Here is a 25,150-nt window from a genome sequence, read left to right as displayed (position 1 = left end):
GCATTGTTACGAGGAGATCAGAACTGGGAACTTTGTTTCAGAGAGACTGGAGGGATGGAAAAAGATGATGGTGTAGATGGTGATGGTGTCCTCATAACAGATGAAATGAGGACAGTTGAGAAAGATGATCTAAGCTTGGATGATGTAGAGTAGCCACTCTGTAGGAAAGGCTATAAATCCACAAATAGGAGTATGTGAAAAGAACACAGCAATAATTGAGAGACTATAATCTTCATGTTGATTTGGTTACTGTACACTAACTCAGTATGATCGACTGGAACTGAGCATGTTGAAATGAGGATATTTGATAGAGGTGATCTAGGCTCAGATGATGTAGAGTCCATTTGCATAAGGCAGAAAACAGCAAGGGAATGAAGACATTTGTTGAGTAGTGTATAGATCCTGGAGGAGTAGATACTCTGTAGGAAAGGGTATAGATCAGAATAGAGCAATAATTCTGGGTAACTTCCATCTTCATGTTAATTGGGTCAGTCAAGTTGGAAAGGGTAGCTATGACAATGAATTCATAAAGTGCAGTAGGGATAGCTTCCTAGAGCAATGTCATAGAACCAACCAGGGAGTAGGCGATCTTGAATCTGGTAATTAAGTAAGGTTTAATAAGTGACCTCCAAGTAAAAGATCATTGAGGAAGCAGTGATCATAGCATGACAGGATTTAATATTCAGTTTGAGTGAGCAACTTAAGTTGAAAGAAACTGTTTAACTTAAAGGGAATTACAATGAGTCAAAGGGATATACAGCACGGAAACAGACCCTTTGGTCCAACTCGTCCATACCGACCAGATATTCTACATTAATCTCGTCCTATTTGCCAGCATTTGGCCCATATCCCTCGAAACCCTTATTCATATACCCATCCAGATGCCTTTTAAATGTTGTAATTGTACCAGCCAACACCACCACCTCTGGCATACATGCACCACCCTCTGCGAGAAGTTGTTACCCCTTAGGTCTCTTAAATCTTCCCCCCCCCCCCCCCCTCATCACCTTAAACCTATGCCCCCTCTAGTTTCAGACTTCCCTAACATGGGGAAAAGACCTTGGCTATTCACCCTGTCCATGCTGCCTGCATTTGGCCTATATCCCTCTAAATGTTTCTTATTCATGTACCTATCCTACTGTCTTTTAAATGTTGTAAGTGTACCTGCATCTACCACTTCTGGCAGTTCATTCCACATTCCAACCTTGATCAAAAAGATGCCCCTCTGATTCTTTTCAAATTTTCAATTTCCCTACCTTTTATCTTAGCCTGCTGGACAAACTTTCCTCATTCCTGAAGAAGGGCTTATGCCCGAAACGTCGATTCTCCTGTTCTGGATGCTGCCTGACCTGCTGCGCTTTTCCAGCAACACATTTTCAGCTTATAGCAAACCCTCCAGTCCCAGCAACATTCTAGTGAATCTTTTCTGACCCCTCAAATTTAATAATATACTTCATATCGCAGGGTGACCAGAACTGTACATAGTACTCCAAAAGTGACCTCACCAACATCCTGTAAAACCTCAAATCATCCAAAGCAAATATTTTTGAAAGGTATACTAACTGCCCTAACCACATGCCAAAGGTAAAACAACTTCACTACAAATGTACTTGGATGATGGCTAAAGGCTCCCAAGCAGTTTAAAAGACTTGCAAAACAAAAGGTAAACTTAATTTCTGTACAAACCAATAGGATGAATGAAACAATAGTGTCCAAGCAAACACCGTAACCATAAATTGAGGCACCATTGAAATGTAGAAGTAATTTTTATTATGATAGGATTGGAGAGAATCTAGCATCAATTGCTAATAAGCACTAGTAGTAGAAACTTAGCATCCTGTAACAACTACACAATTTATGCTGGAGGGAAGCGCAAATGCTCCAGTTGGGAGATGCAAAGACCATAACCCTCTATAAAGGAAAATGAATTGGGGATAGAGATAGCGAAAATGAACTGAGGATAGATTAGACAGTAAGCAAACAGGGGCAGATATTTAAAATGAGGTAATTCATGACTTTCAGCAAAAATACGCCCTAGTAAGGAGGAAAGATTCTGAGAGGGGTAAACCAGTCATGCTAACCAAGAAAGTTGACAAGGAAAACATATCAGAGGCTAAAGTCAACCCCAAAGACAGATGAGTTCAGAGTCCCACAAAGGAAGACTAAAAAGATAATTAAAGACAAAACAAACTTTGAAGGTAAACTAGCAAGAAATATAAATACTGACAATAAGAGCTTATTTAAATATATAAAAAGGAATAGAAATCAAAGTGAACGTAGACCCCTTTAAAAAAAGAATCTGGGAGAGACAGGGAAAGTGTGACACCAATGGGAGGATGATAGAGGTAGTGGCACAGAATGGGACCACAGTGAGAGCAGCAGGAGGATAAATAAAAGTGGTAGGACCAAAAGGGAAAAGCAGATGGTGAAATTTGAATTGGTACAAGCCCTTATTAATTGTGGTATATTTGAGAAGCCTGGTCGAAATGCAATTGCAAATAAGTGTGGCTCACATTAAGCTTTGTGAAGAACAAACCTTCTGCCAGTTTTTGTGTACAAACCAAGGGATTGGGTCTTCAACTAATTGTAAAAAAAAAACACATTCACGGTTTTAAAATCCTTCCAAAGGGAAACTGGCCATTTGGATACAGAACTGGCTCAAAGGTAGAAGGGTTGTTTTTCAGACTGGAGGCCTGTGACCAGTGGAGTACCACAAGGATCAGTACCGGGACCACTACTTTTTGTCATTTGGATGTGAGCTTGAGGTATAATTAGTAAGTTTGCAGATGACACCAAAATGTGTAGTGGACAGCAAAGGTGGTTACCTCAGAGCACAACGGGATCTTGATCAGATGGGTCAATGGAGAGATGGAGTTTAATTCAGATATGAGAGGTGCTGCATTTTGGGAAATCAAATCGTAGCAGGACTTGTACACTTAATGGTAAGGTCCTAGGGAGTGTTGCTGAACAAAGTCCTTGGAGTGCAGGTAGATAGGATAGTGAAGGCGGCATTTGGTATGCTTTCCTTTATTGGTCAGAGTATTGAGTACAGGAGTTGGGAGGTTATGTTGTGGCCGTACAGGACATTGGTTAGGCCACTGTTGGAATATCGTGTGCAATTCTGGTCTCCCATCAGAAAGATGGTGTGAAACTTGTAAGTGTTTTCTGAACCCTTTCAAGGATGTTGTCAGGGTTGGCGGATCTGAGCTACAGGGAGAGGCTGAACAGGCTGGGGCTATTTTCCCTGGAGTGTCAGAGGCTGAGGGGTGACCTTATAGAGGTTTATAAAATAGTGGGCAGCATGGATAGGATAAATAGACAAAGTCTTCTCCCCCACCCCAGGGAAGAGTCCAGAACTAGAGGGCATAGGTTTAAGGTGAAAGGGGAAAGATATAAAAAGAGACCTAAGGGGCAACCTTTTCCACACATAGGGTTGTATGTGTATGGAATGAGTTGCCAGAGGAAGTGGTGGAGGTTGGTACAATTGCAACATTTAAAAGGCATCTGGATGGGTATATGAATAGGAAGGATTTGGAGGGATATAGGCCAAGTGCTGATAGGTGGAACTAGATTGGGTTGGGATATCTGGTCAGCATGGATGGGTTGGACCGAAGGGTCTGTTTCCATACTGTACATCTGTGACCCATTGGGTTTCAAAATCTATTTGACTAATGCTGCCCATTCCACAGTGAAGGAATAGTCAAACCAATCGGAGTTCTACTTCTGCCAGTGAGGCAAATGGCACTGGACAGCCTTTGCTGAATTGTGGTACTGTGTCCTGGTCAACATGTAAGGTGGACTTGGCTCTTTTTGTTGTTAGCTTATTTAATTAGGTCTTCACTCAGGCAGCCATTTTCTCATCAGAAAATATGGAGTTAGTGAAGGGAAATCTTTCACAACCAATATTTCACCCCATCAGGCTTGGGCCCTAGTCTTTTCCTACAACCAATGTAACTAAACAACTGCTTCTCACAAGAGCGAAACTGGAAGTTGTACCCTTCATCTGTAAAGATCACCCCCCATATAGGCTCTGAGTTTAGCTGAGGTCTTGTGCAAAGTTAAGAGCTGGAGTCCAGAGAATTTTATTTTTTCAACTGGTTCAGTGATCACTGACATGGCTGCACTGGTATCAACCACCATTAAAACCAGATGACCATTTAACCAGATGTTTCTTGTTTGGTTCTGACTTGGAGGTTACAGAGCAATTTAACGGTGACAGGTGGCATTTCCAACATATAAACTCTCCTGGACACCTGCCTATGAGTTATCTTATTCCATTTAAGTCTCGTAGGACTCTTGCTGTCACAAATCCACATATCGCTAACAATTACAATGTCTTACCACACACAATCCTGAAGAAAAATTATAACTCCAGCTGAGACTTGACCTTGCTTCAGGGTTTTGCTATGGGCCAACTTAGACTCACTCAGGAAATATTCTGATAAGAGTAACTCTCTGCAGTTGTCTGCATTCAAGTGGTGTTCTTGAAGAAGAACTTATGCTTGAAACGTTGAGTCTCCTGCTCCTCTGATGCTTCCTGACCAGCTGTGCTTTTCTAGCACCACACCTTGACACAAGTGGTGTTCCCCAAGCTCAGGTAGACTGGCAAAGGTGTCCACTGGCAAAGGTGTCCACTCCCAACTTGAAATTCAAGTGCTCCATTTGTTGCATTTTCTAATGATAAAGCCAGTTGTAGTAACTGTTTAAAAGTCCCATTGAGCTTCAGCCAGCAGGTTTTTTTGCATTGTCATATCATTAATCCCACAGTCTAAGCATCTCATTGCTACCTATAGCCTTAACCTCAATCCCCAATATGGATTCTCCTAGTTTTCAAATTGCCAAGTTAAAGTGATAATGCTTCAGAATTAAGAGGTGTGGGAACATAATGTTCTTCAACCATGTCAATTGATTTTTCAAAGGTGTTAGTACCTGGTACCTCAGGAAAAGTTAGGCTCCTGATGACAGGAAAAGCTGCAGCTCCACAGGCTGTCAGGAGAATTACTCTTTTTGCTTGTCTGCTACATTCTTTGCCTGGACAAAACAACAAGGCAGGGTTGAACAGAGGCATGAGGTAAGAAAATGCTATCCCCTACGTGGATATACTATGGCTTTGGGGTATCTTTTGCCCCTTTAAGATGAAGAAAGGTGGAGACAGGTAACAAGCAGCCTGCTCAAAGCCAATAGAGTAAACCGCTTGCAAGGCCTTTTTCTAAAAAAAAGGGTCAGAACAGTAGACAGCCTGAATGGGTGGGGTCAAGCTCACATAGAACCAGGAGTTTTAGCTTTCTGCAGTTGCTGGAGTCCCGAGGATGGTCATGGAAGCTAATTCCACACTTTTATAGCTAAAAGTCACTGCTAGAATTATATGGGAGACTATTTTACTGAATTTGCCTTTGCCAAGGTTGTCTTTGTGGGAGGTTACTATATTGGAACAGTTAGTTAGTTAGTTAATAGCTATCATTTTGTTAAGCATTTCAATAGTTACAGTTAAGCCAATTAACCTTTTATTTTGTCTACTTTAAAAGTAGCAGAAAAATAAGCTTATGGTAGTTTGACCAATCAAATTGCATCTGAAACCAGCACCTTATACTTACCTTTAAAATAAGAAAAAAAAAGTTAGAATCTGTACTATCTTCATAATATATTTGAATAGGGTTTAGTCTGGTCCATAACCCCCAACTTCAAAAACACATTAGGAGCAAGTTTCTGCAGGATTGTGCTTTCCTCTTGTCACCATTGAAGAGGCCAGTATCCTTCAGTAATCACAAAGACATGACCTCTGACAGTCACACCACCTCTCACTGAATCAGGCATTCAGAGTCCTACTATCGCTGCCTTTCACCCTTTTTATGTCAGCTGTCTCCCTGATAGAATGAGTTCCCTGGTCCAATCAGGTCCAGCTGGTTGACCTCGTTACGATCACTAGACTCTGGAGCACCTTCATTTCGTTATTAAGTAATCACTCTGGTATCCCAATTCTTTACACTTGAATAGCCTCCACTGTTTCTACTTTATTGTACTTGTTTATGCACTACTATCAATCTTATACTATAGAAGCTATTTTTAAGGGAAAGAGGAAAAAAAAGCCTCGTGTTCTAAATGCAAACTGAAGACCTTACTTTGACTTTTAAAGACTAGAAATACTCATTAATCCTACTCAGCTGCTTTGATTAGTCAAAAACAACCAAACATCTCACTCCTTCCTCTGCTGAACTCCTTGAGGCACTCAACTCTGGCACTGTACTGTAAGTCGTATAAAATTGGCTACTTAGCCATGCTTGGAACACAAATGGCCTTCGTGAGTTAATGAGGATGCATTTTCAGTTAGCTCTTAACTGGGCTGCTTTTTCAATGGAGCGTTTGGTGAACAACCTGCTCAAACCTAGTAACTACAGAATTTAGCCTGCAGACTTCAATTTAATGCCAATTACAAACTAAATTAAGTTTGTACAGTTTTGAAGATGTTCTTGCCCAACATACTCCTTCCAAGGAACCAAAGGAAGGGATATACTTGCCGTAGAGGGAGGGTAATGGAGATTCAGTGGATTGATCCCTCCTTAGAAAGGAAAATCCTATGAGGAGAGAGTATGGAAACAGGGCCTATGGTGTCTCAAATTCAGAAGAACAGAAGGTGATCTCATTGAAACATGCAAAATTCTTGTAGGACTTGGCAGGATGGATACAGGAAGGGTGTTTTCTTTGACAGAGGGAGTCTAAATTAGGGGACACCATCTCAAAGTGGTAGCTCTTTTTGAATGGAGGTGTGCATGGGTATCTTGACTTGGAGAATGGTGAATCTTAGGAATTTTCTACCCCAGGCAACTATGGCAGCTCAAGCGTTGTGTGTGTTCAGGACAGAAATTATTGGATTTCTAGATATTAAAGATATCAAGAGAGGTGGGAACAGTGCAGAAAATAGGATTGAGTTCAACCAGGCATGGCCTAGCTGCATAGTGGAGCAGGGTCTATGGGCTGAATGGCCTACTCCTGCTCCTGTTTGTATATTAATGTGCATGAAGAGGTCAACGTCCGTGTCAACCCATGGGAGAGCATGGAGAAGGCTCATTTGGGAATGCACCAACCATATTGATACATGCAGAGGTGATCAGGCCGTTGGTAGGAGTGCCAAATAACTCATCAACCCAACTGTTTAAACATCATCTCTGCAGCATTGGACTGATCAGCCATCTCAGAATCCAATGAGTTGAAGTGGAAGCACACCAACCTCGATCCTAAGATTGTCTAAGAGATTAATGCAAGTGACTTACATGACTTATTTATTGATTTCCTACATCCAGTTGAAGATATGGTCGATTTAGTGGTGTGGAGTGAATCTGCTATTTTTATTCGTGATATCTTGGCCTATTCAGTTGAAGAGAATACCTCAATGTCGTTGGTTCCAAGCAGAGCAGCAAAAATATAATTGACAGAAGTGAATGCATCAGATTGTCAGTATTATATGCAGATGGGATGAAATAAATAAAACTGCAGCCTGTGGTAGTGGGAACCTTTCTGTCTTCATTCTTAACTTCAATAAGAAATTAATAGAAGCTGCCCTTTGGGGGAACAACTGCTGATAAAAGAAATTCCTTTGAAGATCAGATTCAAGCTTGCCAATATTTACAGTTTAACAGATCGTGCCAGAAATTAGTTTCTTCAAATAGTAGCTGTGGCAAGGTGTGAAACTGGCTATTTTGAGAATGTACAAAGGAAATGACAATTTGCAAATGTGGACAGTTTTGTGTCGTCTCAGCATAACATTTCCTCTGAAACATCTACCAAGAGACAGATCTAATTGTGTCATCCAAAAGTTCTTGTGATTTATTTCGATGGAATACTCCCAAAAAGGTGCTTTTACACTTGTGGAGAGATTTATTATTTTTAAATATTCTGTGCTGGTATCAGTTTGTTACTGTGGATTTAAACTTTTCTATATGGTTGGTCATGGAAGCATGTTATTTCTATCTTTTGGAAATCCCAAGAAAACATGATGGCCATCCAATGTGTTCTCCAGAAAGCGTAAAGCCAGGAATAAAGCAAAGCTAAAGTCGCCATAGTCCTAGTGGAGTCTCATTAGAGAGAGAGATGACTGCTGGTGGTTTCACCTGAGGGTCACCATGCCTCAGGCGAGGGCCAAGGCTGAGAAAGTAGAACATTCATGGTGACCTCAACTGGTCATTAATGCCACGTGATTGGTGTCATTCTGCATTCCAAACCAGCCATCCAGCCAACTGAGCTAATACCAGGAGCAGGGGTTAACTATTAAACCTGAGTGTAATACTCCATATATGGTGGGAACAATGATGTAAGATTTGCATCATAATGCACTTTGTCCACTTTGGACACTGTGCCTGAGGGTAATGGAAAGTGGCTGGACCTAGATTTCAGTGGTAACTGGCTGAGGCATTAGAAAATATGACTCACCTCAGTCAGTCAGGTTGGACGCAGTAATGATTGATTTTTTTAAAAAAAAAATTTATTCAGAGAATGAGTATCGCTGGCATGGCCATTGTTTGCTCATCTTTAATTTCCCTTGAGAAGGTGGCGGTGGCACCTATTTGAACTGTTGCAGTCCTTGGGGCATCAGTGCTCTCACAGTGCGGTTAGGAAGAGATTTTGACCACACAGCAGTGAGGAGCTGTTGATAGAGTCCCACATCAGGATGGTGTATAACTTGTTAGGAACATCACCATCTGCCAGATCTCCTATGTGCCTGCTACCTTTTGTCCTTCTAGGCGGTAAAGGTTGTGCATTTGGAAAGTGCTGTTGAAGGAGTCTTGGTAACTTGCTGCATTGCATTTTGTTTATGGTACACACTGCTGCTGCTATGCATTGGTGGTGGAGAGAAGGAATGTTGGAAGATGATGGGGTGGGGGGGGGGTGTCAATCAAGAAAGCTGCTTTGCTCTTGATCATGTCGCGTTTGTTGAGTGTTGTGGAGCTTATTATCACATGGAATGAATTAAATTGGCTGAAAACACATCTGTGGTGCAGGGGCCTCTGGAATAGACCGAGATGGATTATCAACTTGGTATTTCTGGCTGAAGATGATTGCAGATACTTCAGTCGTATCTTTTGCATTAATGTTTTGGCTTCCCTAATAAGCTGCCTCTTCCTAATAGTTCAAATGTCCACCACCACTCATGATTGAATATGGTTGGACTGTGCCGCTTTGGTCTGACTGTTTGGTTGTGAGATTGCTTTGCTTTGTATATTGCATGCTGCTTCTGGTCTTCAGCATGGTTGAGTCCTGTGTTGCAATTTCACCATGTAGTCATATAACTCTTCAGAATATCTGCTGCTTTTCCTCCTTCACTCTTCATTGGCCTGAAGATAATGGTTGAATGAGGGATGTGGCAGTGATGCACCGGAGTGTGGATCCTGGAACTTCAGCTTCTGACAAACTTTCTTTTTTAAAATGATGTACTTGAGCGACAATTAGCAACAAGAAGCAAAACAAAAATTATACAGAATATATTCCAGTTTATGCCCGATGTTATGCCATGGATTAGATAGCACATTCATCAGTATTTTGTGACTGCATTTCTAGGAGTTTATTTTTGACTTGGCCCAGTACTTTGAGTCTTAGCCCTGTATTTAGTTACACTCATCATTGTAAACCGTTTTGACTCTTGACTGCTCGAGTTCTGTGTATGCAGCTTTCATATCATTTTTGTGATACTTTTTGAGTTGTCTGATTTTCGATCTGTTAATTTGAGTTGACAGAATTCATTCAGACTATAAAAGGTAAGTTACTGTTATGCATTTGACTTCTTGGCTGACTTGGCTTATTTGATTTTGGAGTTGAGTTCCTGCTTTGGACACAACATGCAATCCCGAGCAAGGTGGACTGAAAATTGCACCGGTTTTAAAAAAATGTGTATTTTTTTATTTTGCTCAGTTTCAGAATCATTTGCATGTTGCCAATTATAACATCCTCCCGAAACCATCACAGTCAGTTTTTATTCTTGCGCTTCATTTAAAAATATTCCTGGATATAATTAAGAGTGGGAACCTGGTGCAGTTTGTTTAACACAGCTTGAAAATAGGATTAACACAAAAAAATAAGCATTTTGCTCAAAGTCCCTAGTCCACCATGCGAAACACCAGTTGGCTGGACAGAGTTGCGGCATATACCTATTTAGACAGTTTCATTTCAACTCAAATCACAAGCCTCCCACCACTGATGAATTGTTCCCGGTATAGATATTCTTAATCAGTGGGTTCAGATATGCTATCACACACCACCTGAAGTGGGTGGATTTGGACCCAGGCCCTCCTGGCTTAGAGGTAGGGACACCATCACTGCACCACAAGACCCCCTAAGAATAGGAGTTACACGTATTTTCTAATCAGCCTGTTGTTATGGACCAGGCCAGACTCCCTCAAAGCATTTCAAGAACGTAGCCCAGCCCCTGCCTTTTTCTAGTTGTATTAAGCAGGTGTAAGGTGGATATTCCAGGAGTGATGCAGCTGGCCCAACCACTCCGTTTTAAACAAAACAATTTATTTACAGTTTACTGGATGAAACACGAACAAAACAGAACCAAATTTAGAATAACTTAACCTATCTGAAAATTCATTCAACTCTATTGCAATTTGATGCTGTTCCAAATACTTGCAACATCCCCATAAACGCCCCCTTGGCAAAAAAAAGGTAAAATCAAACAGAGAGAGAATGAGAATCAATGAGAATCAGCTTGGAACTGCTTCTCTGGGTCCCCAGCTAAGACATGACCAGCAGCTGCAAACAACAACACCTTGCTAAAATCAAACCAAACCAAACCCTGAGCTGGGAGAACTGGCGACTCCCCTTTCATTGTACAAGTGATTTTAAAAAACACTGAAAAGCTTTCTCAAGTAGATATTTCCAGACGTACAGCACCTTCGCTTTTATGATCCCTCTGGGAAAAAACAACAAGGACAACATAACCTTGTTAAAGGAGCAGCATCATCACAATGTTCAAATGTGTTATGATACTCCTCTGAAGCAGGACATGAGCCCAGGCCTCCTGGCCCAGACTATGCCACAAGACCCCCTTATTTCCCATATATACACCCAGTCAAGTTCCTACCCAGTTATCCCCTGTTTAAATTGTAGTCATCACATGTGCCCCACTTTCTTTAGTCTGAGGCATCCATGCCAGACACTACTAGTTGATAACAGATTTGCTTTTTTTTTTCTTTCTAAAGTGAATTAATGTATTTAATACGAGAAACAGTATGAGAAATGCAAAATGACGACATATTGCATAACCTGATAAGATATGATATTCTCACTTTTTTCCTGTGTACATTCGAATTCCAAATGTTCTTTTTCCAGTACTTCTATTACTTTCTTACAGCTTGCTGCTATCTGCCTTTTTCAATTTAGAGATTTCTCCACCCTCCAGCATGTTTTAAAACTGATTTTTTATTTTCATTTATGTGTTTTGTTGAATGTACATTATCCCATAGTGGCCTATTATTGATACAACACTCGATGGGTGTTGCTGCTGAATTCCTTCTTAGAAACTGTTCCAACATTTTTGTGTTTTTTAAAAAAAAAACTTGTTTATTGCCTCAATAAGAGTGCAGTGGCCTATTATTGATACAACACTCGATGGGTGTTGCTGCTGAATTCCTTCTTAGAAACTGTTCCAACATTTTTGTGTTTTTTTAAAAAAAACTTGTTTATTGCCTCAATAAGAGTGCAAATTACTACTGCTAAGCACTTTTTAACTGATCTTCAGATCTTTTTAGCTTCTCAAGCTACCACCCTTTCCTAACAGAGGGGGAAAAACAAACCCTCCAGTACTCAAGAACGCATTGGAGATATTTGCATCAGTGGTAACATGAAAAATTTCATATCCTGGCATCTTTCTTGATGGAAATTTGTTCACCCAAATAATAATTCCCACCTTGGAATTTGTCACAGTTGAACTCCATTCTAAGGTCTCAAAACTGGCATCTAGCCTCGTTTGGGTGCCAAGTTCAATTTCAGTTCACCAGTCCAATGAGACTTCACAATTCCTCCAGCTAAAGGGGAGGTGATGGCCTTATGGCACTGTCACTGGACAAGCAAAACAGAGACCCTGGTAACGTGCTGAGAAGCAGGTTCAAATCTCACCACGGCAGATTTAATAAAATTTGGAATTAAAAATCTAGTGATGACCCATGAAACCCGTGTCAATTATTTTTAAAGCCCATTTGGTTCACTGATGTCCTTGAGGGAAGGAAAACAGCTGTGCCACATGTGACTCCAGACATGTAGCTATGTGGATGGCTCATAACTGCCTTCTGAAATGGCCTAGCAAGCCATTCAGTTGTATCAATTGCGACAAAGTCAAAAGAGGGGAATGAAACTGATGGACCTCCTGGCATCAATTATGGCACCAGAAAGGTCCCACTGGAAGGACAGACCCAGAAGAAGTGATGGCACAATGGTATTCATTTGGAAGGGAGTTGCTCCAGGAGTCCTGGCACCAGATCAAACATGGGGAAGAAAACCTCCCACATGTTTACCATGTGCTGTAACAAAAAAAACTGTGTTCTAACACTAGGAGAAAGTGAGGACTGCAGCTGCTGGAGATCAGAGTCGAGAGTGTGGCGCTGGAAAAGCACAGCAGGTCAGGCAGCATCCGAGGAGCAGGAGAATCGACATTTTGGGCATAAGCCCATGATCAGGAATTCCTGAAAAGTCGATTCTCCTGCTCCTCGGATGCTGCCTGACCTGCTGTGCTTTTCCAGCACCACACACTCGCCTGTGTTCTAATACTGTGCGATTGAAAGATGCTGCCACCCAACACGTTCATCAGTGCAGTGTTACCAATACATTCATATGGCAATCATGTCTGAAATGACAGTTGACTATACCTTGGGTGTCTATGGTTTCAGTCTTTTGTTACAATTCACACATTTTTTCTGTTTCTCAAAATTGCCAGATGTGTTTCTCTTAGTACAAAAAGGAATGTTTTAGCCCTTGTTTGTGTCCTGCATTTTGATATTGTTAGCCCATTCTCATGAAGAAACATTTTCCAAAGAATATTTTTAGTGTGTCTGACTTTTTTGTCCTAGCAGTTTATGTTTGTCCGTCAAGGTAACTCCTATTAAAGTTAGGATTGGAATCTTATGGGAGCCTGAAAGACATGGGCAAGAGTGAGAAATTGCCCGAAGTCTACCTTGATGTTAAGAGCAGCTCATTGCATTTTCAAACAGAGTTCCAGGCATCAAGATGCGATTCTCGCGAGGGGGTGATCAGCTGCCTATTAAGAAGGGTCATTGCTTCTTGTTGGCCTCATTAATTGCCAATCTTGCCTTGTTAATATGCAGCTTCCTTTTCTATCACCTGCTGCCAGAAAACTGAATGTTGACAATTCCTGACCTGAAAGTTAGGGTCTGCACCTGATGATGTCAACTCACTGTTTACCTCCCCAGCAGCCATCTCGGACACCTCGCAGCAATGTCTCAGGGCAGACTCCATGGACTCCAGCTGCATGCACCCTTTGTCAATGGAACTGGCATCTGACATGCCAGTCTCTTCCCTCCATGCCCCACCTCATCATGGCAAATCTCCGATACACTCTGTGTGCTCATGCACTTCTGTGCTGCTCCTCTCATTGTAATGTTGCTGCAGGGATACCTTTTACACATGGGACTGGCAATTCACTCACAGATTGATCCAGGCTGCATCTTGAGGTCACTCGCTTGCTCTCTCAGCACTCCCCTTGAGCTAGCATGGGTGCCACAATATCCCCTGTCTTTGCCTTGCCTTTTTGCGTTTTGCCCTCTCAGCCTGAGTTGCCAGGCTTTCAGTACTTCTGCATTGCCTTGTTGTTGAGCACAAACACAAAGCAAGGAAGCTTGTTGTGGTTGTCAGCAGTTCTCAGGCAAATTAAGGAAAATAGCCTTTGCTCAGGGGTCCAAGCACAGTGAAAAGCAGCCTCCGATACCAGCCCAGGGGCCAGTTAGCCACTCAGGCGGTCATGGTCAGGTTCTTCTTGTAACAGGTGAGGAGCCAAATGTTGGGTAGTTCATAACTTATCTTGGATATTTCTGCCCTGTTGTGAGCTGTTTCTTCCTGGACTGAGAGTAGAGGTGGAGCTAAAGGAGATGAAAGTGGATGACACACTGTTATGGTTGGTGCAGGTGGGGGAAAGAGTGGTGAAGTTTTTTTTTGAGGGAGTGAGCCAGCAGCACAGAACACCTGCAGTGGTGTGGGGAGCTGGGGAGTTTGAGAGCAAATGAGGGAAATTTCAGCATGCAATCATGAAAGTGGTTGAGCATGAGCCTTTATGGGAGGTGCATGAAATAGCAAGTACAGAGTAAGTGGAGAAATTATTGGTTGGTTTCCTATATTGCTGCGTGTTCCTCAAGGCTGTACTGACCCAGGCGGCAACCTCAGACCTGCCATGTCGTGGCCTCTTCTGGAAGTCCTGGAGAAAGAGGACATTCCTGCACCATCCACCTGCCATCCAAGCATCTACCATAAGGCGAGGGGTCAAGTTCCCTTGTCTGCCATGTCTGGGGCAAATATCAGGAACTGTGCATGGCAGCTCTGGACTGATGGTGCTTGTCTGGATGCACAAATACCTTTTAACGGTGGAGGTTGTCAGATATCTGGGCGCTGGTGAGTTCTTCCAGCCAAGATGTGTTTGCACAGGATGAGAGGGGTACCATAGGTGGCAAGTAGTTAATGAGGCGTTTTTGGTAAGCTATCACAAAGAAACTCGCAAGATGTCAGAAAGCAAAACCCATCCATGAAATTCCATGAAACTAACGCTTTGCCTAATTGTGATGAGATTCAGTCCATGAAGTCTGTCTAATTTTGATACTTTGGCCCAGTCAAACAGCTGAAATGACAACATAGATTTGGGGAATTTCCAAACAGAATTTCTGTAGTCCTGGGAGTAATCTGCTGAATTCCATAATGTACTCTTGCATGGAATTACCTTCACTCTTTCTGAGTGTGTCAAAATCTGACCATACTTCATAAGCAGTAGTAAATCATCTTTTTGATAAACACAATCCATGATCGTTAACAACGTTGTATTTTTGTATGTAGCAAAAGAGTGGAGGCCTTTCCTAGTTTCTCTTACAGTGAAGTACATGGGAAGGTGGAAAACAGAAGCTCGAGCACGCCCTTTGTACCTGCTTCACCATCCTGTATCATCATTCAACTCAGTATCCCGTTCCTGCTTTTTCCTTATTCCTTTTTGTCCCAAGAATTATGTCGATCTTCTTGAAAACATTGTGCTTTGTCCTCAACCTTTTTTTCTGTTGCAAAGAATTCCACCGTCTCACCACTCATTATGTAAAGAAAATTCTTCTCATCTCAGTCTGTATCCTTGAACTATTACCCCTGCCTCTGGACTCCTCAGTTATCAGGGACATCCTTCCTGTGTTTACCCTGATTAGTCATGTTAAAATGTATAGGTTTCTGAGATTCCAACGTTCATCCCCTCCCGGCTATTCTTCTAAACTCCAGTGAATATAGTCCTCAGCGATCCAGTCTCTCTTCATATGTCAGTACTGCCATCCCCGGAATCACTTTCATGGGCTAGGTCCACTTGGTTACTTCATTCTTCCACTGGTTGTGGCTTGATCATGCCCCAAATCTTTGCATTTAGATTCAGCCACATCTGTGAAATTTTCTCCAAATTACTCTTTGACTTGTAAACAACTAACCATCTTCTGCTACTGTGTTAAATACCACATGTTAAAGGTTGTTTGGACAGAGGGATATCTGGTCAGAGTTTTATTCCAACTCTCACATCACGACACTGCAACCTATTGATTGCATACCCCACATGCATTTATTTTAATCATGGTCATATTATGACACACAGGTGGGGGTGTTGGCCCAGTGGTCTTGTTGGACTGTTAATCCAGAGGCCCAGATAACGTTCCAGGGACCTGGGTTCAAATCCCACCATGGCAGATAATGGAATTTGAATTCAATAGAAATCTGGAATTGAGAGTAAAGATGATCATGAAAATGTTGACTGTCGAGAAGAACCCTTCTGGTTCACTAATGTCCTTTAGGGAAGGAAACTGCCATCCCTACCTGGTCTGAACTGCACAGTAATGTGGTTGACTCTTAACTGCCCTCTGGGACAAGTCAGCGATGCCCTCATCCTGTGAATGAATGAAAAAAAAATCCAGGACCGGCGGGGCCTGAATCCAAGCCTCCTGGCTCAGAGATAGGGACATTGCCACTGTCCACTGTGCCATAGGGATACCATATGTATACACCCAGTCACACTCGCCCCAATTATTCCTTAAAGAGCTTGTAACCATCACCTCTTCCCTATTTCTAGGTAGTCTCCAGCATTGCAGCTGGACCATACTAGTTAATAGCACACCGCCTGAGGGAAATTAACTTTATACAACTACTAAGTTACAAATCACACAACACCAGGCTATAGTCCAACAGGTTTAATTGGAAGCACTAGCTTTCAGAGTGCCGCTCCTTCGTCAAATGGTTGTGGAGTACACGATTGTAAGACACAGAATTTATAGCAAAAGTTTACAGTGTGGTGCAACTGAAATTATACATTTAAAAATAACTTGATTGTTTGTTAAGTCTCTCATCTGTTAGAAAGACTATGATAGTTTCATATGTAAATCACAAAACTTTTTTGAAGAGTTACATTCTCAGGTTAACTTTAACAATTGGTGTCAGTTCAGATAATATGTTGAAGGTATTAGCCCCCTGTGTTCCCTGTCTGTGCAATAATGTTTAGACTGATTCTAATCTAAAAAATGAGTTAACCGAGTCTTACATGGATTCATGCAGTTTTTGAGCAAAGTACAATGTAACTCTGCAAGTACAGGTTCACCCCAAAAACGTATATGTATATGTGGGATTGTGTGTGTGTGTGTTTGGAGTGAGGGGTTGTGAGTGTCTGTGAGAATGTGTATGTGATAGTGTGTAAAGGGGCCTAAGTCTGTGAGAAGGTGCACGTGGGAGTGTGTGTGAGTGTGTATATAGTGCAATGGTGGGCACCTGTAGTGTGACATGAACCCAAGGTCCCGGTTGAGGCCCTCCCTATGGGTACCGAACTTCCCATAGGGAGGGCTTCAACCGGGACCTTTGGTTCTTGTCACACTACAGGTGACCACCATTGCACTATATGCACACACAGACACTCACACACACTCCCACGTGCATCTTCTCACAGACGTAGGCCCCTTTACACACTCTCACACACACATTCTCACAGACACTCACAACCCCCCACCCCAAACAGACATATACACACGCGCACACACTATATACATATACGTCTGTGGGGTGAACTTGTACTTGCAGAGTTACATTGTACTTTGCTCAAAAACTGCATGAATCCATGTAAGACTCGGTTAACTCATTTTTTAGATTAGAATCAGTCTAAACATTATGGCACAGATAGGGAACACAGGGGGCTAACACCTTCAATATATTATCTGGGCTGACACCAATTGTTAAAGTTAACCTGAGAATGTAACTCTTCAAAAAAGTTTTTGAACTTTTTGAAAAGTTACTTTTCAAAAAAGTTTTGTGATTTACATATGGAAGAAGTGAAACTATCATGGTCTTTCTAACAGATGAGAGACTTAACAAACATGTTATTTTTGAATTACATCCCACTATAAACTTTTTCTTTAAATTCTGTGTCTTACAATCTGATACTCCACAACCACCTGATGAAGGAACAGCGCTCCGAAAGCTAGTGCTTCCAAATAAACCTGTTGGACTATAACCTGGTGTTGTGTGATTTTTAACTTTGTACACCCCAGTCCAACACCGGCATCTCCAAATTATACAGCTGCAATTTACTGCTGACACTGTTGTTTTCAGTAGTCAAGTGTTTTAATCTGCTAAAAATGTTTAATATGCAAATACTTTTTTAACAGTGCATATTCGTGTCTTTGTCCGAAAAGAGTTTAATTTTTAGAGCACCTAAATGAGCATTTAACAGACATTCGCCATGATGGGCAGAACCAGGCTCTGTCACAAAGTTTTAAAGCTGATACAACAGATTGCAGATGCTTGATTTGTGTTCGGCAGAATTTGTATTAGAAGTTCCCACTCTCTTGTACTGGCTTGGCCAATGTACTGTGACTGGAGGCAGGCGGGGGGAAGAGTTGAGATTGCTCCAGTGGTAAAATTCTCCATGGAATCTCTCACTGAAAGATAATTTTCGAGTTAACAGTTCCCAAGCTAGGAAAGAAACAGAATTGAACCCTTGGGATCTAAACAATCACTTTGAATTGGGGAAAAGTTGAATGACTACTTAAAAGGACAGTGTGAACTAAATTGAGATGGATTATCTTGGTTAAAAGTTAAAGGGGAAATTTCTGTTTCTGTACTTTTAGTTTACAAGTTGACTACAACAGCAATGTTTCGTCAGTTATGAAGTTAGTCTGTTCGTTACAGTAAAAGTCTTAAAATGTAAAACCTTGTGGTGGTGGCCTTTCAGCTATCAACTGCAAGTTCAATTTTGTTTTAAAGTTAATTGTCTCTATGGTGGTGACACTAGGAAATCATGCTAGTTACTTTGTACATGTATTCCTCAATTTTACTGCACTATGTCAATTATTCTGGGTAAATCCATGATTGTATCTTCTAGGGACAGGATGATGCTGCTAAAATTAGAACAAGAAATTCTGGACTTCATCGGTGATAATAAGTAAGTAACTTATTGCTGTCTGTGTGAAAAGTGTGTCAATGAAAACAAGTTATAGTCCAGTTGCATTGCATATTGGAAGATATTTTACATGTGAATAACATTTTTAAAGTTAATTTGATCATTTTTGCTTTGAGCAAAGAAAATATGCAGTCCTAATAATGAGGTTATTTTGCTACATGGGTGGAAACAGGGACTAGAGATCCTTTTAATGAACCTATTCAGGCACATTATAACACACCTCTGGAGCAGGTGGGACTGGAGCATGGGACTTCTGGCTCGGGGTAGAGACACTACCACTGTGCCACAAGAACTCCAGAAACACGTACTAGATAGGTCCTGTGTTAATAAGATACTGCTTTTGAGGGTCTGCTTTAGCATGCGACTTTAACCCTAATTGTTGATGACATTAATTAAACATGACTAGAAATGTTAAACTAGCTATTGAGTGCTATATAGGGACTGTATGCACTCAGCTGCACTGTAAGTGGTCAAGTCTGCTATTTCAGACATGTTTCAAATGGCGCTGAGAGTAAGGGAATGAGCACAAACATCCAAGGATTAGGTTCTGGAGATGAGAAGTGTCCTGGACTCCAAGGAGTTACAAAGTCCACTTACCCTCCTATCTCGCTCCTCTGCAGTTACTGATGCGACTCAATGTCGTCCTCTAGGTCGTCTTAAGGGGAAGGCTGAGCAGCTAGACATAGCTAGGAAAAGGCATGAGGACCTGCAGAGTGAATATAGGAGTTAGGTTAGAAGCTAAAAGGCAGGACGAGCAGAGTAGTAATCTCAGGGTTGCTACCGGTGCCACGTGCTAGTGAGGCAGGAACAGAGAGCGAGTGTAGCTGAACACATGGCTGCAGAGCTGGTGTAGGAGGGAGGGCTTCAGATATTAGGATACCTTTGGGGAAGGTGGGACCTGTAAAAAGAGGACGGATTGCACCTGAACTGGAGGGACACCAATATCTTGGGCGGGAGGTTTGCTAGAGCTCTTCGGGAAGGTTTAAACTAGTTTGGCAGGGGGATGAGAACTAGAGCTACAGATCAGAGAATGGGGCAGCTGGTGAACAGGCAGATTCAGCGTGCAGAGAGACTGAGAGGATAGACAGTTGATAGGGCAACGTTGCAGTCAATGTATTGGGTTGAAGTGTGTCCATTTTAACGCAAGAGGTGTCAGGAATGTGGGTGATGAACTTGGAGTATGGATCAGTAATTGGAGCTATGATGTTGTGACCATTAGGGAGACTTGGATATCACAGGGGCAGGAATGGTTGTTGGATGTTCTGGGGTTTAGATGTTTCAAAAGGAAAAGGGAGGGCGAAAAGAGGTGGAGGAGTGGCATTGCTAATCAGGGATAGTATCACAGCTGCAGAAAGGGAGGTTGTCGAGGAGAGTTTGTCTACAGAGTCACTATGGATGGAAGTCAGAAACAGGAAAGAAGCTGTCACTTTATTGGGAGTTTTTCATAGATCTGCCAATAGCAGCAGAGACACAGAGGAGCAGATTGGGAGGCAGAGTTTGGACATGTGAAGTAACAGGGTTGTTGTCATCGGTGACTTCAACTTCCCTAATATTGATTGGAACCTCCTTCGTACAAATAGTTTGGATGGAGCAGACTTTGTCAGGTGTGTCCAGGATGGATTCTATATAATATATAGGCTGACTAGAGGGGAGGCCATATTGGATTTGGTGCTTGGCAAAGAACCAGGTCACGTGTCAGATCTCTCAGTGGGAGAGCGTTTCACTGATAGCGATCACAACTCCCTGACCTTTGCTATAGTCATGGAGAGGGATAGGAGCAAACCGTATGGGAAGGAACTGTGGAACATAAATTGGGAATAGATATTCTCAGGAAAGTGCACGACAGAAATGTGGAGGTTGCTTCGGGAGCACTTGCTGGTAGTGCTGGACAGGTATGTCCCACTGAGGCAAGGAAGGGATGGTAGGTTGAAAGAACCTTGGATGACAAGAAATGTGGAGCATCTCGTCAAGAGGAAGCAGGAAGCTTACTTGAGGTTGAGGAAGCAAGGATCAGACAGGGCTCTAGAGGATTGCAAGGTAGCCAGGGAGGAACTGAAGAATGGACTTAGGAGAGCTAGAAGGGGGCATGAAAAAGCCTTGGCAGGTAGGATTAAGGAAAACTTCCAGGTGTTCTACACCTATGTGAGGAACAAGAGGATGGCCAGAGTGAGGGTAGGGCCAATCAGGGATAATGGAGAGGACTTGTGCCTGGAGTTCGAGGAGGTCATTTAATGAATATTTTACTTCAGTATTCACTATTGAGAGGGACCTTTTCGTTTGTGAGGACAGAGTGAAACAGGCTGATAGGCTCAAGCATGTTGATGTTAAGAAGGAGGATGTGCTGGAAGTTTTGAAAAACACGAGTTCAGATAAATCCCCTGGGCCTGGCGGGATATACCCAAGGTTCATACAGGAAGTGAGGGAAGAGATTGCTGCGCCTTTGGTGATGATCTTTGCATTCACACTGTCCACTGGAGTAGTACCAGATGATTAGAGGGTGGCAAATGTTATTCCTTTGTGCAAGAAAGGGAATAGGGATAACCCTGGGAATTACAGACCAGTCAGTCTTACGTCGGTGGTGGACAAATTATTGGAGAGGATTCTAAGAGACAGGATTTATGATTATTTGGGAAAGCATACCTTGATTAGAGGTAGTCAGTGTAGCTTTGTGAGGGACAGGCCATGCCAAGATTTATTGAATTCTTTGAGGATGTGACAAAACCCATTGATGAAAATAGGTGGATGTGGTGGGTATGGATTTTAGCAAGGTTTTTGATAAGATTCCCAATGGTAGGCTCATTCAGAAAGTACAGAGGCATGGGATACAGGGAAATCTGGCTGTCTGGATACAGAATTGGCTGGCCCACAAAAGACAGGGTGGTAGTAGATGGAAAATATTCAGCCTGAAGCTCGGTGACCAGTGGTGTTCTGCAGGGATCGGTTCTGGGACCTCTGCTCTTTGTGGTTTTTGTAAATGACTTGGATGAGGAAGTGGAAGGGTGGGTTAGTAAGTTTGCCGATGACACGAAGGTTGGAGAAGTTGTGGATAGTGTGGAGGGCTGTTGTAGGTTGCAACGTGACATTGACAGGATCTGGATCTAGGTTTACTCGCTGAGCTGGAAGGTTCATTTCCAGACGTTTCGTCATCCTACGAGGTAACATCTTCAGTGGGCCTCCAGGCGAAGCACAGCTGATGATTTCTGCTTTCTATTTATATGTTTGGGTTTCTTTGAATACAGGGTTAAAGACCGGATTCTTGGCAGTTTGGAGGAACAGAGGGATCTTGGGTTCCACGTCTATAGTTCCCTCAAAGTTGCCACCCAGGTGGATAGGGTTGTTAAGGAGGCATATGGTGTTGGCTTTCATAAGCAGGGAGATTGAGTTTAAGAGCCACGAGGTTATGCTGCAGCTCTGTCTAGCCCTGGTTAGACCACACCTGGAATATTGTGTTCAGTTCTGGTCACCTCCTTATAGGAAGGATGTGGAAGCTTTAGAGAGGGTGCAGAGGAGATTTACCAGGATGCTGCCTGGACTGGAGGGCATGTCTTATGCAGAAAGGTTCAGGGAGCTAGGGCTTTTCTCATTGGAGCGAAGAAGGATGAGAGTTGACTTGATGGAGGTGTACAAGATGATGAATGGATAGCCAGAGATTTTTTTTCCCAGGGCAGAAATGGCTATCATGACGGGGCCATAATTTAAGGAGATTGGAGGAAGGTTTATGGGAGATGTCAGAAGTGGGTTCTTTATGCAGAGGGTGGTGGGTGTGTGGAATGCACTGCTGGCAGTGGGAGTAGAATCAGATACATTTAAGGGTGTTTAAGCAACTCTTGGATAGGCATATGGATGATAGTAACATGTAGGGTATGTAGGTTAGTTTGATCTTATAGTAGGATAAAAGGTCAGCACAACATCGAGGGCCAAAGAGCCTCATCTGTGTTCTGCAGCTATCCCTAATGAGATGCTGATAATCAAGCACTTCCTTTTGCTGGTGTCCAGTAAGGTAGAGCATCACAGCACTTTGTGTTTTTAGTTGACCTCAGAAAATTTACAAAATAAAATAAGCATTGCTGGAGTATTGCAGTCTTGACAGTGTTCCTAAAGGTCTTCAGATGAGTTCAAAAGTCGTATTCAGTCATCCAGCAGTCAATGATCCAATTGTAAGAAGATTTAGGCTTGTAAGTCAAGAAATTGTGTGTGCATAAATTAGTTTATTCGGTTATTGATTTCAATCAGGGATTTTGATGTTTTGCTCTTGTGAACTTACTTGCTATTACTTCCTATGGCTATGATTTTCTCCTGCTTCAGAATTTTGAGTAAATGAAGGTGTCATAAATTTCTCCTGTAAAGTTGTAAAAACTATAAACTAAGCAAAATAAGTAGGCTAGCATGTTATTTTCCCTTAGCGTTAAAGGTACGACTTGGTAAATAAGCAAGCATATGGCTGACCACTGGAATAAAATAACCCCAAATTCATAATGCACCATATCACTTCCCAAGGCTCTGATGAGCCAAAAAGTTATTTCTCAAGTGCAGTCGCTGACATGACAGCTAATTTGAACAGAGTATAGACCTGCACACATTACCAGTTCATCTGTTTTGGTGTTGTCCAGAATATTGGGAGAACTCCCTGCCCTTCTAGTAGTGCAATCAGATCTTTAACATTTACTTGACACAAGGATGGGGTTCAGAATGATACCTGCAACAATGCAACATCTCTTCTGTTCTCCACTGGAGGGATGAGCCTGGATTAAACATTCAAAGTCAAGAAATAGTGTTAATCTCTCTTGTTTCATTCACTCTTTTATAAAATCAACTTCATCAAAATGAAAACGTTGTAGTTACAGCTTGTGTGCAAGACATTTTATTTAACTTTGTTGTTTTCAGTAATCAGTACAAGAAATTTCCTCAGATGACCTCCTACCACAGAATGCTCTTACACAGGGTGGCTGCGTACTTTGGAATGGATCACAATGTTGACCAAACTGGAAAAGCTGTTATAATTAATAAGACAGTAAATACAAGAATGTAAGTATATTGTGATTAAAAACCATTCTTGCATGCGTTTCTCAGTGAAATTCCCACCATTGCGATTTGGCCATCAACTATTATGGTGGCCACATTTAGAGTGGGCATTTACTTTACTGGCCAATTACTGATGAACCGTTTGCATGTCCGTTTCAAAGTTGCTGGTTATAGTGATTTTTCTTTTTATTAAATCCACTTAATTTTCGGGATGGTGGAAGAATGGTGGAATAGCTGTGTTGTGTGCAGGTTAAAATTTCTCATTCATTAATTCCATATTTGGATCGAGTCCTTTCTTCCACTTGGATACATTTACGAGTGTTGCATATGCTGCACTCTGATCTTGCCCAGTTCACATTTTTACAAGTTTTATTGTGGTCGACTGTTGGCACTGAAAAGATCATTTTTTTTGTCCAGCATGACTATACGAATATGACAGGACTGCATTGTGCAAATAGAGACCACCCCCTCCCCCGATGTAGTAATAATGTGCACTACATTGCATGAAAAGAAATTAGTTTCTTTCTATTCTGTTAGCCCCACTGCCCTCCTTTGATTGAATTGCAGTTCCTTTAATGAGAACAGAAAAGATGTTGGCAAAACGCATTTGTGCCTGAAACTAACTGGATATTTCTGGATAAAAACAATGTGGGAATCCTGATTTTGCAAGAACAAAGTATGTTTGGAAATTGGGGAGCTGCATGTGACTTTTTACAGGGAAAAATAAAGAAAGTATGCTTTTTTCAGGCAGCAGACTGACTATCATGTATGCATGAACCCACGCATGAAATATTTGAGAGCTGTACTACAACCACCTTTCTGTATAGAGTAAGGTTGGTCTATCACAGAGACAAAGGCTGTGTGTCCACTGCGCCAGGTTTCATGTGGGAATGCTTTAGCAATATAACTAAGTGTTTATTGGTTGTATTGTTGATTCCCTCCAAGTTTTTCTCTTAGTTTCAAATAATAGGGTTGAGGATGCCATTCCTTCCAAAGACCCAACCATAGATAATGGACTGAGGTTTTGGGTCAGTGGAACCTGTGCAATTCATAAGACCATAAGACATAGGAGTGGAAGTAAGGCCATTCGACCCATCAAGTCCGCTCTGCCATTCAATCATGGCTGATGGGCATTTCAACTCCACTTACCTGCATTCTCCCCGTAGCCCTTAATTCCTTGTGACATCAAGAATTTATCAATCTCTGCCTTGAAGACATTTAGCGTCCCGGCCTCCACTGCACTCCGCGGCAATGAATTCCACAGGCCCACCACTCTCTGACTGAAGAAATGTCTCCGCATTTCTGTTCCGAATTTACCCCCTCTAATTCTAAGGCTGTGTCCACAGGTCCTAGTCTCCTCGCCTAACGGAAACATTTCCTAGCGTCCACCCTTTCCAAGCCATGTATTATCTTATAAGTTTCTATTAGATCTCCCCTTAACCTTCTAAACTCCAATGA

General features: G+C 42.0%; 1 protein-coding gene across 1 annotated transcript in view; it reads left to right on the top strand.

Annotated features, from left to right (window-relative positions):
• LOC122543373 (R3H domain-containing protein 2) overlaps positions 1-25,150 on the top strand; it is a 230,714-nt gene that overhangs the window by 153,158 nt on the left and 52,406 nt on the right. The window contains exons 9-10 of the mRNA XM_043682021.1: positions 18,593-18,652; positions 23,555-23,695. Of these exons, the coding sequence (XP_043537956.1) occupies positions 18,593-18,652; positions 23,555-23,695 (201 nt within the window). The remainder of the gene's footprint in view (positions 1-18,592; positions 18,653-23,554; positions 23,696-25,150) is intronic.

The sequence above is a fragment of the Chiloscyllium plagiosum genome, chromosome 43, assembly GCF_004010195.1.
Source record: "Chiloscyllium plagiosum isolate BGI_BamShark_2017 chromosome 43, ASM401019v2, whole genome shotgun sequence".
NCBI classification, from domain to species: Eukaryota; Metazoa; Chordata; class Chondrichthyes; order Orectolobiformes; family Hemiscylliidae; genus Chiloscyllium; species Chiloscyllium plagiosum.
Note: the sequence above shows the minus strand (reverse complement) of the source record. Positions and strands in the feature narration are given on the sequence as shown.